This window comes from Amia ocellicauda, chromosome 20 (assembly GCF_036373705.1).
Source record: "Amia ocellicauda isolate fAmiCal2 chromosome 20, fAmiCal2.hap1, whole genome shotgun sequence".
NCBI classification, from domain to species: domain Eukaryota; kingdom Metazoa; phylum Chordata; class Actinopteri; order Amiiformes; family Amiidae; genus Amia; species Amia ocellicauda.
In genome coordinates this window covers 2,578,644-2,597,136 of record NC_089869.1, presented here as the reverse complement: position 1 = coordinate 2,597,136, position 18,493 = coordinate 2,578,644, and the positions used below count along the sequence as shown (strand labels likewise).

The 18,493-nt window shown below is 39.3% G+C and overlaps 2 protein-coding genes across 2 annotated transcripts in view; one reads left to right on the top strand and one right to left on the bottom strand.

Moving 5' to 3' along the window:
- Positions 1 to 2,355: 2,355 nt before the first annotated feature.
- On the bottom strand, positions 2,356 to 11,586 carry hps6 (HPS6 biogenesis of lysosomal organelles complex 2 subunit 3). The gene has a single exon (XM_066693156.1). The coding sequence runs from the start codon at positions 11,333 to 11,335 to the stop codon at positions 8,747 to 8,749; it is 2,589 nt and encodes an 862-aa protein (XP_066549253.1). The 5' UTR covers positions 11,336 to 11,586; the 3' UTR covers positions 2,356 to 8,746.
- A 551-nt stretch (positions 11,587 to 12,137) lies between these two features.
- The window catches only part of armh3 (armadillo like helical domain containing 3), a 114,459-nt gene continuing 108,103 nt past the window's right edge, over positions 12,138 to 18,493 (top strand). The window contains exons 1-2 of the mRNA XM_066692805.1: positions 12,138 to 12,287; positions 16,163 to 16,272. Coding sequence (XP_066548902.1) covers positions 16,171 to 16,272 — 102 coding nt within the window. The 5' untranslated portion in view covers positions 12,138 to 12,287; positions 16,163 to 16,170. The remainder of the gene's footprint in view (positions 12,288 to 16,162; positions 16,273 to 18,493) is intronic.

Here is an 18,493-nt window from a genome sequence, read left to right as displayed (position 1 = left end):
CTGAAGGGCTGGAGCGGTACATGAATGAGTGTCTGCAGGCAACAGTGAAGCATGGTGGAGGTTCCTTGCAAATTTGGGGCTGGATTTCTGCAAATGGAGTTAGAATTAATGGTCTCCTCAATGCAGAGAAGTACAGGCAGATACTTATCCATCATGCAATACCATCAGGCATCTGATTGGCCCCAAATGCATTCTGCAGCATGACAATACAGCGAAAGTCATTAAGAACTATCGTCAGCGTAAAGAAGAACAAGGAGTCCTGGAAGTGATGGTATGGCCCCCACAGAGCCATGATCTCCACATCATCGAGTCTGTCTGGGATTACATGTAGAGAGAGAAGCAACTGAGGCTGCCTAAATCCACAGAAGAACTGTGGTTAGTTCTCCAGGATGTTTGGGCCAGCCTACCTGCCGAGTTCCTTCAAAAACTGTGTGCAAGTGTACCTGGAAGAATTGATGCTGTTTTGAAGGCAAAGGGTGGTCACACCAAATTGATTTGATGTAGATTTTTCTTCTGTTCACTCACTTTTCATTTAGTTCACTGATAAATATAATCTATTAACATGTCTATTTTCACACCTGCCTAAAACTTTTGCACAGTACTGTATGCCATATCCAAGCCTAAGAGACCTTAATCCTTGTTCTGTGTTCTAGCAACTTCTCGAATAATCTCTTGTGCTCAAATATTCCTATTTTGAAATGTGCCCATCACCTTAAATCTGAGTTACACTGCTGCTTCAGTCCAACTTTTTTTTTTTTTTTTTTTTTCAGCCAATATGATGTAGAAAACCATCTTGGATTAATTGTGAGTGCACCATATGGGGGGCAGAATCCTGTATTAAGACAGTTTACCCCATGACTCTGTAGGAAAAGTTTATTCATTCAGAAAATCAATCACTGGACGTTTTGTTACTATTGAAACACACTCTTCCTCTGGGATCCCCCAGGAAACGGCTGGACGAAAGCCTTGGATTGATAAACTTCTGTGCATGTTTCTGCACACTAGTGGCTCCCTGTAGCTTTCCCTGCACCTGCAGGTTCAGGTTGTAATTTTCCAGCTGCATCACATCTTGTGATTGGTGTTAATAGCAGGGAACAAGTGGGCACTTGCACTGTGGAGAAAGGAGGTGACAGCTTGCCTTTTGGGGGACACTGCTTTGTTACATCCCTGCTGTTGTATTGGTGAGCCAACTAATTGAAGATTCCAAACTGGCTTAAAAAAGGGCAGTAAATAATGGGATAATGATGATAATAAAATAATGAACTCCCTTTAGATTTCAGCATGATGTGCTGGAATGTGTTTTTTCACACAGCAGTGAGGAAATGACTTGCTTGGTGTAAATGCCAACACTGGAGTACCATGCTACCCTTCCCACCCCAGGCCTACTGATACTGTCCCAGCTCCATGCTCCCTGGCAGCTCCCTGCTAATGAACAGCTTTTGTACTGGGGCCTCTCTCCTGCATTCCCTTAGCTCTCACTCCCAGGAGGGGAGCTGGGCCAGAGTCACACCACTGACTGCAGGGCAAAGCGCTTCACTGTCACATGGCCACAGCTCTTAGGGAGTGTCCAGAGACTGCGTGTTTAGAAAGAATTGCAAACTAACAGACACGCATTTATTTTCTATATTTCTCCCAAATGAATGTCAGCAGCTGGTTGATTTCACACTGTTTCCCTGCTTTCACGCCTGAATGTTTGAAAATAACTGGTCTGGTTTTGAACAACCCAAAATATGTTTTTGTTTCTGTCTCTTTCTTTTTCCCCCTCACGATCTGTAAATTGTCTTTCTACACTTTTGAAATCGACAGTTGTTGATCATCTGGGCTCAGCCCTAGGACCCAGGCACTGACATGGGTAGCGATGCAGCAACTTGTACATATCTTACAAGTTATGTTCCTCTTCCATACTGTCCAACAGCACAAATAACAGAGCTATAGCACTCTAGAAAGGACAGATTCAGTGTTCACTGATTAACAGTGGAACTCACTGGCATCTGCTAGGACACGAGGGTTGCTGTCTTGACGCAAGACAAGGAAACCCAGACAGACAACACGCAGTTGAACACAGTATTTTGGTAATGGCATCTTTATGAGGCCTGGGAGATTAGAACAAAACCTGGCCTCAACATCAATGCACAATTTAAAGGACACAGTGACAAGTGATTGGAGTTAAAATAAAAATGCAGTGATTTGATGATAAACATTTTGGCAGCAAGGTCTAATCACAAGGATATGGTGTGATTAATGTGTTAGATCCAATAAAAATTAATTTGCTTCATATAATCCTGCCATTATTAATTCATTTTTTGTATTTTTTTATGCAGTGCCAAACAAAACAAAGCAAACACTTTCCCCCAGGAGGTTTAACTTCAGTTTAATCACTGCTGCTATTCATTTACAACAACATTTACAACTGTAAACCAGCTACTTTTTTGTGATTTTTTTTTTCATACACAAACATAATCCTGCATGGTAATATACAAAGGGATGCTTTTGAAAAAGGGCAGTTTTAAGGATTGCCCAGTTCCTATTAAGCAGATAGTTCACTGGTAGAGGAAAATATAGAAAATCAAGCATGGGAAAGATTTATACTGACCTCCCTGCGTCTCTCAAGTTTCAATTTCAGTCTCTGAAGTTGTTCGATTCTTTCATGCATCTACCAGATCATTTGCATAATGCAAGAAATCCAGTAAGTGACTGAATACTCTTCATCATTTCTTTTCACCCACTATGCTGGAGATTTAATTTATTTTAATTAAATTGTATTTATTTTATTGCCACCCAGGTGGGAATTGTCTTCGGTTAAGCATGACAAAAATGTACTTCTTTACATACATGACACAATTAACATAATAAATAAACAAACAAACTAAAACACGGCCTAAGATGACTTAAATAAGTTACTAGGACAAAAACCCATGTGCTAGATAAAGACATTGAACCCTAAACACAACCAACACTAAACATATAAATGTTCACGCAAAAAGAAGTACAAATCAGAGTTAAGAAAGAGATATCTAAAACTGTAGAGATTATTGTGGATTAACAATACAATGTTTTTGAATCAAGACATTTTTGTTGTCAACGATCTGAAACGTCTTCCAGAGGGGAGCAGTTGAAAGAGATGATGAGCTGGATAAGAGGGGTTGGAGACAATCTTATTGGCACGCTTCAGGGTTCATTGGGTGAAGAGATTCAACTGAGGGAAGGTCAATACCAGTGATCGTTTCAGCCTTGGTGACGATGCACTGAAATTGTGTCCTTGTATGAATATTAGTACTTCCATAACATTCGGTGATTGAAGAAGTCAGAATAATCGCTGTGATTGAGATATAAAATCTCACCACAAGAATCTGCTTTACTCTGAGCTTCCTCAATTGTCTGAGGAAGTACAGTCTCTTATGCTTTTTTAATAAGACAATCAGTATTAATTTGCCATTTCAGGGAGCTGCAGATATAGGTGACAAGAAATGTAAGTTATTCTGTAATGGCTATTTGTTTATCATTTAAGATATTGAATACACCAATAATCCACAATAATCTCTACAGTTTTAGATATATTAAATTCAAGATCATTGCTGGCACACCAAGTAACCGCTCTATCCACCTCCAGTTGATACTGAGTATTGTTATTATAAGAAATAAGGCCAATTATAGTGATGTCGTCAGCATATTTTATGATTTTAACCATACTGACCAGAGACCTAAAATCATTAGTGAAAAAATAAAAAAGCAGCAGAGAAAGTACACAACCTTGTGGGGTGCCTGTGCTGATGGACAGAGGGTTAGATGTCAGTCAGTCAAGGTGAACAAGCTAACATCTACAGCTTAAAAAATCCAATATCCAATAGCACATTTATGGGCTATTGATGGAGTATCTGATCAATGGGAGAGCACTGGGGTGTGTGTGTTAAAAATAATGAGCAGTGCTACACTGTACTGCATTCCACCAACAAGGAAATACAACAAGTCCAGCCCCTAAGTTAATGGCCATTATATAAAGGTATAATATGATCTCAAGTATTATGATTTTTTTTTCATCATATGCAAAGCCAGTATCAGAATCCACAGAGTACTATCATTATATTTTAACAAGCATGATTTTGGGACTGAGGATAAAATGGCATTCCATCTGGATTACTGTGTAACGCAATAAGCTACAGAGCAATGGATCGCAAGGTTTCAGATCCTTGAAAGGCTGCATTGACACATTTTCAGAGTTATTGCACTCACTCTTCCTAGAATGACAAATGACTCCACTTACTCACACAGCACAGCATGCAGTCTGTTAGCTTACACAAATCACTATAGAATGACCTAGTGAATTTTCAGCAGTAGAAAATGAGCCTTAAAATCCATAACTAAAGAGAAATAAAAACCTAGATGTGTGGATTATTTTGGAAGATGTTGGTCTTCTGCTATGCAATGGAGTATTACTGGGGAATCTGGGTATTAGAACTGGGAAAGAAAAATATCAGTTTATCCCTTCCATAAAGACTGCAGTTCATACAAATATAACTGTTTTAGAATTGAGCCCAGTGGGAGCATATACTTTCCCTAATGCAAGAGGGCTGTGATAGCTTTCTATACAGTTATTAAATCCTGAATTTGAGAGAGAAAATCTACAGAAGTATAAGGCACTTCCTTACACAGAAAGTTGTGGGGGTGTGGAGCAAGCTACCCACACTATCATTAAAGCAGACTTCCTTTAAGAAGGATAAAAGGTTTGTAACCATTTTTGTATTCCTAAATTTCACAGCATATCTGTTGGTAATAGAACCACAAACAGATATGGTAAGGAGAGTGAATGCTCCGACGACTGATACTGCAGTTAGAACAGGGGTGCTTTCTGAGCTGTTGTTCACATCAGGTGAAACATTTTGGCTTTATATCTTGACATAAACAAAGTAATTGTCTTTTAAATGTGCAAACACACCTCTGGCTAGGTGTACTGCTTTCCAAACAAAAAAGGACACACTGGCTGTAATGAAAGTTTAGAGACAACCTTCGCATCAAAACTTGTGGAATCTAAAGCCAGGGGAGTTTTATCTACTTGGGGATATAGAGATGCATTGGAAATGAATTTCAAATAGTACTGTCCTCAGCCAGAAATCATTGCTTTTGAGTAGCACACTTGTATTGTTTTACTGTTATTGTTTCTGCAAAAACAGCCTCCACTCTTCTGGGAATGCTTTCCACTAGATGTTGGAACATTGCTGTGGGGAATTGCTTCCATTCAGCCTCAAGAGCAGTAGTGAGGTCGGGCACTGATGTTTGGCAATTAGGCCTGGCACGCAGTCTGCGTTTCAATTCATCCCAAAGGTGTTTCATTCTCTCATTTGTAAACTTTATGTTCTTCTTCTTATGTATTAATTTATTAATTCCTGCATTGGAACTTTGTTTTATAGTGTTGATTTTTAATTTGTAAAAAAAAAAGTCATGACAGTACCTCTACTGCTATTACTTATTTACCAGCATGTAAACACAGTGTTCAACTATAATTGTAAAGTAGTTTTTTTTTGTTTTGTAATTTTATCATATATTCCTGACAATACCATTACAAATCCTGTAGGCCAGGGCAATGATGGCAAACCTGTGACACAATGAGTCTTATATGTTGGCCACACAAAGTTTATTATTCTACTACCAGTCTTGGTTATTATCCAAAATGTAAAAATTAAGGTACACTGGTAACAGTCAATTCCAATTTCAAACAAGCATTTAAATAAAAAATAAAAAAAGGAAGGGTAACATCACCAAATGAATAAACTTTTACTTATTGTATTGTAATGACACAACAATTAGTGATTCTGTGGGACTTGGTGTTGGATTCGTGGCGGGAGGGGCGCAAACTCAGGCCACTGTATGCGCTGTGATAGAAAGTAAATGAGGAGTGTACGTGTGCGAGTGTCCCTCTGCTGTAGAATAATGCATTGCGATTGTTTATATTAATGTACTTTAGCTTTATATTTGTCAAACGTAACGCATGACGAAATGTGATTCATGCTTATATTGGCACTGTGGCAATACTGCAACATCCAAATTATGTATTCATTTTATGAGGCACGTATTATTTTTTACATTGTGACATGCTTTTGGATGGTGTTTCACTATATACAATTTAGAATGAATGATCTTACTTGAATAAGGATTAAAGATTCCCATTATCCAAAATAAAAAACGATATATTCCAAAAATATGCAAATGGGTGAAGTGCTATTACTATTGCTTTTTTATTTCAGTACATTTACAATTAATATCAATCTCTGAGAAAAATTAATTCATTTTTGATTATTTGATATTGTGGATTGCTGTGTAGTTTGCTTAACAATTTAACTACAACAAAAGATGAATATTGTTATAAAATGTTTGCGATTTAGCCCCTTTATACACCTTTACATCCTGAATTAACCACTGGCACTCTTGGAGACATATATATATTAAACAAACCAGATTTTGGGCACTCCAACCAAAAAAGGTTTGCCATCCCTGCATCCCTGCTTAGGGAAAACATAAGCAACTAATAAGGAGTTTCTTCTTTAGTGTGATCCCTGTGTCAAAGTCTTCATTACCCACCACACCACATTACCCATCAAATCAGCTTTCTTTCTAAAATACTCTAATGAAAAAGAAAACACAAGACTGAACAGCTGATCTATGTATACTTTAATATTAAAGACATGTCAGCAGGAATTAGGAATGCCTTTTAATACCAGATCCCAGAGAAGGCAAAATATCTCCCCAACTGGAGAACAGTGTTCCTCAGAGCTAGGCATTGAATGTTACATTTGAGTCGCTTAAGCCTACAGCTTGCCCCCTGCAGCACTTCATTCTGAAACAGTGTTTACAACTGGGTTTTTACACTGTAACTGCCTTAAAAATCAAGGCAGTGGAAATACTCATTAATAATAAGCTGAATACAGCTACATTTTATATCAATGTCTTTTGGACTACAGTAAGTGTAGCTAGTACCAAGATTTTTTTAACCCCTTCATATGATGGCAGATTAATAAATACAAACATCAAATAAAAACAATCATCTGGCCCTTCTACAAAAACCTTTAGTGTATGAAGCAACTGGTTTTGGCAGCAAAAATATGATATAGCTGGGCTTTTTTTTTCTACATTTGAATTACAATGTGCATGCTTTATTAATGTTGAGACTGCTAATCTAATTATTATCTCTTGCATATTTGTAACACAAAGAAACCTGATGCCGTCTTATACACAGGCCTAGAGCAAATGAAAACTTTGCCCTACCCACAAATCACAAATGACGAACATGTGCCCCATCACATTCTAGTACTTAAATAAAAACATGACTGGGCACAAGTTTCTAATTTGTAATTTGTGGCTAAGGCAAAGTTTTCATTTTGCTCTAGGCTATAGAGCCCAGGCATAGTAAAATAATGACTCCCCCCGCCCCCCAAAAATGTAAAATAAATAAATAAATAGCAATGTTAGCAGATTGTCTACTCCTCTAATCTGAGCACTCTCATTATAAGCAAGGACAAACTACCAGATATTGATAGGTTTGTGCCTGCCATGTTTGATCCTTCATCTTTTGCAATTCTATTCACTCTACATCAAAGCTGCTCATTTTAATATTTGCTCTGGTATATAGATGTATGTGTGTATGTAAAAATATATATCTTAGTGCATACATACACATGTTCAAAGTGTGAATTTCTATTCATATCAGTCAATCCTAAAACTGAATGGCCAGCAAAAAAATCTGACAATACATAGTGTATACCCACCCATTCATACCATATTTAAAAATACAACTTGTTGCTGGATTTACAGTGATAGACTGTAGTTTGCACACCCATGCAAAATAAACTGGGAGGATGTTTCTCCTGTTGAAATTGATTGTATTACTGTTCGCTTGGATATATTTATTTTTAGTTTATCGTTCTGATGGGAAATAAATTTTAGAATTTGCAGTGGGTTTGCAAATCTGCCTACAACTGTATGCATATGATACAATTATGCAATGTAAACCACATTGGTTCTAGTTCACCCACACATCTTTACATTATAAACACTGTAGTTAGAATCACTCTTCCAGGGTTTAGAGTGAGTTTAGTAAGCTTACGTTCAAGTGGAATATTATGCATCTAAATACAACTAAATGTGCAAAGCAAAAAATCTGAACTAACTTGTACAAGTTTTTTTTGTTTTGTTTTTTAAACACACAAACATAAAATCAATTTCAATTCTGAAAATAAACATGTTATTTACCCACAGATGTGATATTATTTAAGATATGATTGAATCAGCGCCTATTACATTATATTTAATTAAATATTAGAGATACAACTTTGCTACTAAATTATTAACTTAAGGCAGCATAGGAAATCAAATGCAAATTACAGTGAACAGGAATGTAACACAGAGGACACAAAACTGTCATATCTACCGAACAGTGCTCAAAACCCTTTCTAACCCAGCTGTGAAATTCAGCATCTTTAAAGAGATCACAGCTGTCTGAAGTTTGAAAACACAGCAAGTAACCTAGCAATTACTGATTCCACTGTGGCAAGCACAGTTGTGTCAATCCAAACAGTTTTTCAATTATTATTAATCTTATATTGAAGCTTTGGTTAGTAAATGGTTGTCGACTTCTTCCTTTTATAAGGTTCAACAATCTTTTTTGGTGTGAATAATCTTCTTGTTCTGATTGTGTATGTATATGCTGTAGACTTCTAAAGACATTGGCAATGCAGCTCCCGATTGCTGGGGGGGATCAGGAGTTGGTTGTAGTTGGGATTTTGGTGGGAGAGGGTGTCCTCTGTTTGGACTGATTAATAGCAGGCTCGGACACAGACGAGGGCAGTCCCTTGATCTGCCGGGGGGGTGTGGGGGGAGGGAAGGGTGACTGGAGGATGTCTGCATACCTCTGGCTAGGTTTGGTCTCCCTCTGCAACACTTTGCTCAGCAGTGGCTTCAGAGTGCCAATGGTCAGCTGGCTGCCTTCAGTCTGGAAGGGGCTTGGCTCTGGGGAGGAGAGAGGCAGGTTCTTCAGGACAATATTGAGGATGCTGGTCACTGTGAAGTCCTCAGGACACAGGGTCCACAGCAGATCCAGGTAAGGGTCCAGATCCCTGTGCTGGGAGACCTCACACAGGAGGGAGGTGAAGATCTCCTTGTTCAGTAGTGGGCTCTGTCGGCAGAAGCTCTCTGCCACCTGTGTGACCCGTCCCCACTGCCGTTGCTCTATTAGGGTCCGCAAGGCCTGCATGACAGCGTTGGGTCTCTGGCTGCACAGCAGCAGCTCCACCTCCAGATCCTGGGACTCACTTCTCTCAGGCAGCACAGACAAGGCCCGCTTGTACAGGGGCACGCTTTCTGGTCCCTCCTTCACCCCGTAACTCCACGATGATGCGCCTGCTTGTTGTTGCTGCTGTTGGGCCAGTTCCACAAACCTGGGCAACCACTGGGGTTGGAAGGTGAGGAGTGAGCGGCAGATCAGTTCAAAAACTGGCACCGCCCCATTGCTGCTGCTGTGGTTGTTATTGGCAGGGGTGCCCCCCTTTTGGCTATTGGTGAGGGAGGGGTGGGCAGCTGGCAAGGGGCTCAAAATTGACTTCCACACCTCAGTGCCAGTCTTGGCCAAAAGGGAGCCCTCCCCATTGGGCCCCAGCTGCAGCCCAGCCTGCAGAGCTTGCCAAGACTCCAGTGGAAAGGTGTTGAAGACCATGTTGAGGTACTGCAGGTTCTCCCTGTCCAAGTCAGTGCTCAGCAGACGGGAAACCTCCTCACTCACCAGGGCCTCGCTGTAGCCCGACAGCTCTTTCTCAGAAGCCCTGACCACTGCAGTCTTCACTTCCTCCAGGGCTATCAGGCTTTTGAGCTCCGGCTCCAGAGAGGTGAACAACTTGGCATAGCTGATGGGGTCTTCCCCCTGCACCAGATCACCGGTCGGCTTGTGGCCCCTCAGGTAGCCGCCAAGGATGGAGGACAGAGCGATGGGAGCCTGGAACATGCCCCCACTTTTCAGTTTCTCCACAGTCAGCTGTGTGCTGCTCAAACTGCGGCGCTGGTAGTATTTACAGGCTTCTTCGAACACTGCCTCCACCAAGAGGGAGTCAGGCCTGATGCTCTCCGTGTGGCACAGGGGCTTTGGGCTGCGGTCCAGTCCCCTGAGCCTGCTTACAAAGATCCCGGCATCCGTGAGCATGTGAGGCAGATGTCTCGCCCTGCAGTTCACGAAGAGCAGCCCTTCTTTATTCAACGGGATCTTTTCCAGTTCGGCGCCGCACCTAGTGTCGATCAAGTAAAGAGTCCTTTCCACGGCAAAAGCTAGCAGCTCACCGTAGACCTGCATGCTGCTGTGTGTGCTGCGGTCGGTTAAGCAATTGTCTGCCAGTTTGTAGACCTGGCGCAGAACACCGTCCGCCCCCAGGATGCTGATCCAGCCCGAGCTCAGAAGCAGTAGCAGACCCCCACATCCTGTAGGGAAGACGGAACAGATTTCCGGGGGGCTGCTAGTGGACAGAACACCAATACAGTCCGAAATGAGTCTTTTGAAGTCAGATTCCTTTCCTTGCCGCGACTCTTTTTTCAGGAACGTCCCCTTACAAGCATTGCAGACTGTGATAGTGTCCATCGTCGGCGGGGAGCACATCAGGAAGAATTTTGAGAGGCTGGCGGGTTGGGTCTCCTTATCCGGCAGCAGGTAAACATTCCCCCCCGAGGAGATCACCGTGTATCGGGGATTATTGTGCAAAATGATTTTCACCCCACCTAAGGAGACACCCCGCTCCTCCAGCTCGTAACTCCGGGTGCAGATGCAGTACCTGAAGGTGTTGCGGGCGGCGGTGCAGACGGAGGCGCTTTCCGAAGGGGGTCTCTCCTCACACCAGATGATGCATTTGCTACTGGTACACACGGAGACGACTTTAGCCCTGGGACTGTTACACAGCTCCGACGTTACCTGCAACTGCCAGCTACCTTTCCCCTCCCAGTATTTCCAGAACTCGACTTTCCCATTCTCAAGAACAAGAACCAGATCCACCGAGCCGCCTTCTTTTTGTCTGGACTCTAAATAGACTAGATCCACAATGGGCACCGTCCTGGTCCAATTCAGCTCTATGTGCTTATTGTGACTTGGCACAAGCGGAGTCCTTTGCAGTTTGTCAAATGTCAACACAACGCTATTTGGTTTGTGGAGGATAGCGTGGATGTGCTGGCCGTCCGGACTAACCCGGACATTATGTAAAACGTTCTTACTACAATTATTAATATAACTCTGTTTTAAAAAGTCGGTTAAATCGCTGCCTCTAGTAAAATCACCAAAATCTGTTACCTGCTCTAACGAGGCGAGTCGTTTCATGTTTACAGCCGAGTTTGGAAATGTAGGAGAAGGCAATAACAAGGCAAACAAACAAAAAAAGCCCAATGCTGTATCAAATTCAAACCCGCAAAAACATCAGTTGTGTCTGTAATCCATATTGTCGTGTCAGGATGTCCCCTCCAAAGGAAATGTCATTTTCATTGGACTTATTCGCTACATGTTTTGATTCATTCCCCTGTTCCCTTCTCTCCTTCATCTCCTGACATCACGAGTTTGTTCATTTCCGGGACCTACGCTTTTGTTATGCCGGAGAGGGGTGGAGTGGGCCGGCGGCGCATGTTAGCGCTAAGATTTGCGTATTTCCGTCCTCAAAAGATGATGTACAGGAAAGAGCTTGTCTGTGAGGAGGAGGAGCAGAGCCCACCAAGAGGAAGGTGGGGGTATTGGCTGTTTACATTGATCAGCTGAGCACAACAGGCACTCTGGTCAATCCCTGGATATAGAGGATCCCATCACAAACATAATTTTAGGGATTCCGCCCAGTAGATATAACACTTCTTGACCAGAACCTTTTAACAACAACAACAACAACAACAACAACAATAATAATAATAATAATAATAATAATAATAATAATAATAGGTACTAACATTTCCTAAAATGCAAGTAGGATTTACAGTCTGAATTTACAATTGAAATATAGTCCTAGTGATGGTGATGCTGATTATTATTAATTACATTGCAAAAGTAACTTAGTTTAATAATAATAATAATAATAATAATAATAATAATAATAATAATAATAATAATAATACATTTATATACATGGGCTAGTCTCAGGAACGGTAATTTATGATCGGCACTAGGACCGTGGTGCATTTTCACACAATAGTGGGAGGGGTGGGTCCTGACACAAGAACAGTAGGAAAGAGCTCGCTGCAGTTTTTAAGTTGAATGGGGATGGATCTATGAGAAAAGATCATTGACACAGGTAGGGAAAAGTACAACGAACCTGTTAGAAATTACAACACCTTTTTCTACAAATTTATCACTACACGCAGCCTACAGAATTTATTTGGGAATGACAGATCTAGGTCACTTTAAAAAAAGAACACAATCCGCAAATCAAATTGGAAATGCATGTATTGGGACTTTAAAATGACTGTAAAAGTTCAACTGTAACTAGTTAAAAGTGATCACATTGCATTTCATATATTCATAGTAGCTGGTATAGTGTCGGTTTCTTAATGTACAGGGGAATGTTGTATGTTAGAATAGGTGTTTGACACCGAAACGTTGGTTTTATTTTTAATATTGTGAAATTACAATTTCACACAGGTATCGAACAACACGACGAATCAGCTGTGTTTTTTTTTTAAGAATGTCCAAGACATCTGATTCACGTTGTTCTGTATACAATCGAAAATGTGCTCCTGAACTGTCCCGAAAATCAGATAGGCCAGGGCCGCAAACGTAGAAAGGAAACACCGGGGATTAGAAGGACGTGTGCAGGCCGAATCCTGGTATGCAAACAGGATGTGTAATTTACACTCACGTGCACTACAGAAATACATTTTTCATTAAGAAATCTAAACATTTGTTTTCTGTCTAGACAGGTCTTTCCCTTTCATAAAAGCTAGTGCATTGGAAACACAATTCTAGAATGTACCACAGTATATTCAGATATGCCAATATTACTTAACGTTTAGCACGTTAGCTATATGATCTATGTAGTGTGTACACGATCCAAAATACAATATCAAATGTAAAAAAATATCCTATATTATATTGATTAAAAACATGCAGCCCCTACTAAAATTCATTTGGAATTATCTGAATCTTTTTGGCATAATTAACATCATTGACCCGTTTTTAAAACTATAATATATAAGCTGTGTAATATTGGCAGTGCTAGAAACTACTCGGTTTAGGACATTTTGGAAAACGTATAAATAATCTTCAAAAAAAAAAAACCATAATGGGCTAGACTGTATTGGTGACAGTCTACTGTACCAGGAGAACGTGTGTATATTGCTACTTTATTACTTGTAGCTAATACTGTCTGTCACAATACATGTAAAACTTCACCCACTAAAAGTAAATACGGTATATAATTACAAGCCTACAAAAAGTGTAATTACATTTCTTACACATAAGAAAATTGTGTGACTTTACAGTTTCCATCCTCGGCTTAAATTCACTGGTTTTCTAGGATCTGCTGTCTGTTTCACACTACATTTGTTTGTGTTTTTGAGGCCTTTACCACAAAAAAGGAGTGACAATTAATTTAAAACCCATACACTCAAAAAGTATAGATACACCTATTCATGGAGTAGTTTGTCAGTCAAACTATTTACACTCACATCCTATTGCACTTGGTTTACATTCATAATAGTTGGTGTGTCACAGGCTCCTGTTCAGAGAGCACATATTATCTTCCTTATGTCAAATACATTACACCCTTATCCAATCGCTTTAAAATGTGAAGTTATCGCCTCTTAAAGTTTAAAAAAGCAACATCTTGATAAGAATACTCATGTACATTTATTTGTGTGTAAGACTTGATGATAATGCATTTTTTGTCAGTTTGTTTTAAGGATACAAACGAATAACTTGAAAAAACATAAGTGTGTCTGTAGTGGAGTACTCATGGAAATATAATAGCTGAATTTCTGATTTTGATTTGCTAATTAAATAATGATCACACTGGAAAGTATTGCATGGGGTGGTATATGACTGCCTGCCAGAGAAAATACATCTCTGGGATCAATCAGACAGCTTTTTCAAGGAACATAGACAGTACTAAACTGCCTGTTTGTATTTAAATAGTGTCACAGGAGATATACCATTCATTCACATTTCACATTTTAAAATGCCAACAGAGAGAAGTGAAACTGAAAAAAAATCTACTGCCATTTTCAGCCACCATGGTAGCATGAACTTCACTAATAACAGATTTTGCTAATTGACCCAAGAAGTTTATTCAGCTGTCTCTAGAAGAAACCCAGAGAATCAACTTCAGCTACATAGCTGGGTGCTTGTTCCAAACCCTCACAACTCTTTGTGTAAATAAATTATTCATGTTTTTAATCTCCTGTCTTCATTTCATTTCATTTGTTGAGCTTGTAAACAGTTCTATAGGTTTAGTTTTTTAACTTGAGGATTTTGAAGCCCTGAATCCATGTTCAGGACTAAAGGGATTCAGTTCCTTTAATCTGTCTATGTTGGACATTTCTCTGCACATGAGAACTACTTGTGTTGCTATCCATTAAGCTCTTCTCAGGGCAGCAATGCCACTATAACTGCTGTCCTGAAAATAAAACCAGTTCAGTGTTGCAAGTGCAAAATAGTAATATGTGATCCACCATCTCATTTGATCTTGGATTTTGGTTCATACGACTGCATATAAAATTATGAAAACAAAAGTGTTTCCTGCACTAAAGGCAATGCATGTGTAGTAGGCCTGTTGAACCCAGAATATTTTTTTTCTCTCTGTAAGTATAAATAAACAAATACCAGAAAACAGTTAATTTTCTAGTTCAAACAAACAAGGGGGTTTACAGAATATTTATTGCTTAATTTTTCAGAGGAACTGAAGTCACTTTGATCTCTGATAAATAATTATTTTGAGTCTGAGCTGCAGTCTTGTGATACTAATCAGTTAACTAAATTTACACTAAATTGGAGCAGTAAAGCACTGGTTTTGTTTGCTGTCCATTACCTCGTTAGACAGCCCTGAAAAGATATCTGTTTTACAGTCAGTGGGGATTTTGCATCACATTCTTTTGAGAATTAAAGTGGAGATATTTAAAAACAAAAGTTATCTGTTGAAGGGATAGGTGTCAGTTGTAGTCATCATTTCTACATCTAACCTGTGCAGGGTATAGAAATAAGCATCATCACAATAATCTTAATAATAATAATAATAATACATTCATGTGGCTGACTCTTTTGTCCAAGGTCTACCAGGTATGGATGTGTTTTTGTGTGCTTGATTTTGTCTCAGTTGTAATATCTGTGGCTCATTTGAATTCATTGTAACTCAGATCCTGCAAATTGTAATATATTTTCTTGGAAAGGATTTGTACTTTTTGACAGGTCATCTTGTTGAAAACAATGTAAAAGAAGCCCAAATGTAAGAGCTAAAACCGAGTTTTGTGTGTACAGTAGTGCTTGATACAGTTAAAATGAGTCATTAGTGAGAGATACATTAGTTTTCCCAATGATACTCTAGCACTGGCTGTGTAGCTTGTGAAATGAATCAGGTGGTTTAGCAGCAGGTTTTTGATTTGTGTTAGTGGCCTACATCTCTCCCACATTAAGCATAGGAGTCAAAGCAAAGATTGTATGCAAACATAAAGGTGATGTTCCATTGCAAGGGTTTCTGGCTATTTAAAGTATGTAAGGCTACATATAATTCCTGGCAAGATGTTTCAATGATGATGTATAGGCCTACCAGTGCATCAAATCCAGTCCCGCAGGGTCACAGTTCAGCAGCTGTCATAGGTCTCCTGGCTTAAATCTAGGAAAGGGCATACAATGATTCAGTGAAGTGAATTCATTAAACTACTTAAGAGCTCAGGTGGAATGAAAACTAAATGTGCTCTGCCTGTAAAGCACTGGATCAGAAAACATGATAGACCAGTCCGTGTTCTCCATTGTATTTTCTGCATGCCTGGTGTGTCCCTTAGAGTCCCATGGAGTGGCTCCCTAGGCTGCCTCTGTGTACAATTCTTCTCTCATTTGTTGAATTTCCTGTGCCTGCCTTGTAATGGAGTTCACCGCCTATTGGGCCATAGTTCCACAGAACCCTACTGGTGGTGCCTCTGGGAAGCAGTGCTTGATGGATTTTTCCCTTGTCCTCAGACCCAGCCATGGCCCAGGTGGAGAAGAAGTCAGGCTTGTTGCGGAAGTCCTCTGCCTCTCGGAAGCCCCTGAAGGAGAAGGTGGTCTTGATGTACGATGGGATCTTCGCGGTAAGACTGTCTCTGAGCTCTACTGCAGTGGCAATTACTCTGGCATCCCTATGATCTCTTCTGACTTAGTTACAGCAGCTTATTTATCCAACCCAGTGACGATGCTGGTTAGAAACAAATATGTATCATGTCTCTCACTTTGTTGAACACATAGCCCTATTCACTATTGAGGACTAAGCAGGACTTTCTACCCATTTCAGATTGAAATTGTGCCTTTTTGAATACGAATACCATGTTCTCCTTGCCATTGTTTCAATAAAAAAATACGGAGATCTCCCACAGTGGCTGTGCTGTTTTGCCCATCCTCATATGATCACTGGCTGAGGAGATATAACATACAGCAGATCCAGAGCTTTAGAAACACATTAGTGTCTGTTGCTTTTATAGGGAGTTTGGTTTCACCAGTTGCAGCCTTCATTGCACAGTTTTATTATGTATTTCTTAGCAGGCAGCCTTATCCAGGTCAGCTTACAATCAGTACAAAATACATAAAGTGTACATCCTAGTACAAGGAGTTAACAAATGCAGACATAAAACAGCAAGAACTTAGATATGTGCTAAAGGGAGGAGTAGGCATAAAAGAAATTGTGTTAACAATACATAAGGAAGCATAGTTTAATAAGAGTGCATAAAAGAAATGGTGCTGAGCAACCCAGGAGATTAGGCTGCTTTATGTTCTTATTGTCATGTATGCTATGTGTCAGATTAAAAGTGTAATTTTAAAATAACACTCAGACTAAGCCCTTGTGATACAGTTGTATGCAAAAGTTTGGGCACCCCAGGCCAAATTACATGTTCTGCTGATTTTCGATGTGAAAAGAAGTTAACACAACCTCTGCACCAAACAAACTTAAACTTGACACATTTCTGAAATTAATAAAACCGTAAATGTGGAATGTGCAAAAGTTTAGTCATCCTGTCAGTCAGTATTTAGTAACACTGGGTGAAATCACAATTTCCAAACGTTTCTTAAAATAACACTAAGACTAAGCCCATATAGGCATATAGGCTTTTGTTGCATGTGTACTATTTTCTTGGAGTTGAAAGGAGGCAGTTTATCAAAAGTGTATCAGTATTAAGTTTGTTATGGAACTGCCAAGTTTGATTTCTATGGTTGGAACAGTACTTAAGTCATATTAAAATCAAATTCTGCATGTTGAGTGTAATGGAGCATACCTGCAAAAGGATGCATACTTCCAATGGTGTCTCAATGTGATGTCTGAAGACTGCATATAAACATATGCACATAATACTTGAATATGATTAGTTCTCTAGTACATTAGTTCTTAGTAACATGATTCAATTGTTTTTGACAAATGTGCATTCTGCAGGACAATTTAAAATGATTAATTAATGCACACTTGTCTGTCATTTAGTAAGCTATTAAAACTTCAGAATACGTATTTATTGTAAAATCATTTATTCATGTTTCTAAGAACCAAATAATTAAAAACTTAAACAAATAGAGCTAAATTAGAACTAGCCTTAGATCTAAAAACTATACAACATTTTTCCCCATAATAAAACTTTAAATAAAAACAGGCTAGGTTAAGTCAGTGTCAGTGACAGTGTCTGATAATTAGGGTTGTGTACCTTTCCCTCTCTGATGATTCAATATGCATCTAGATACACTGTCACAGATACGATACAGGAAAGATACGTTTAGGAAAATTAACGATTCGATACGATTCGATTCAGATTTGAGTCAATTCAATGCGATACAATATGATTTGATACAGTGCGATTTGGTTTAATTCAAAGTGTTTAGATTTAGAAACATTTAAAATAATAAAATTCACATCATCCACCTAAAGGATAGAAATTTACAAACTGTCTATTTCCCATGCAATTATTATGGCAGCCAATTTAACACATAACAAAGTACATGTTTACAAATTTATATTCTGAGGTTCTCAAAGTGAAAAAAGACTGAATACCTGTAGGATTAGAAGATTTCAACCCTGAAGATTTTGTATGGAATTGACAAATTAGTACACATCAATGTTTTGGCTTAATCTGAATGAATTTTCATTGTTTCTTCTCAGATCGGCATTAATGTTTGTGATTATTATTGTATTGAACACATGTTTGTTTTAAATAAAACCGCAGTGTATTAAACTCTCAACTAGTTTCAATTCAGAGTACTGTACATTTCATAGAGGTAAGTATATGTCAGTCTATTTGAGGGCTGTTATTTTTTTGGGTTGAATAGCAGACGCTG

Coding starts and splice junctions, on each gene's coding strand:
- hps6 (XM_066693156.1), bottom strand. CDS start 11,335: ATGAAACGACTCGCCTCGTTAGAGCAGGTAACAGATTTTGGTGATTTT.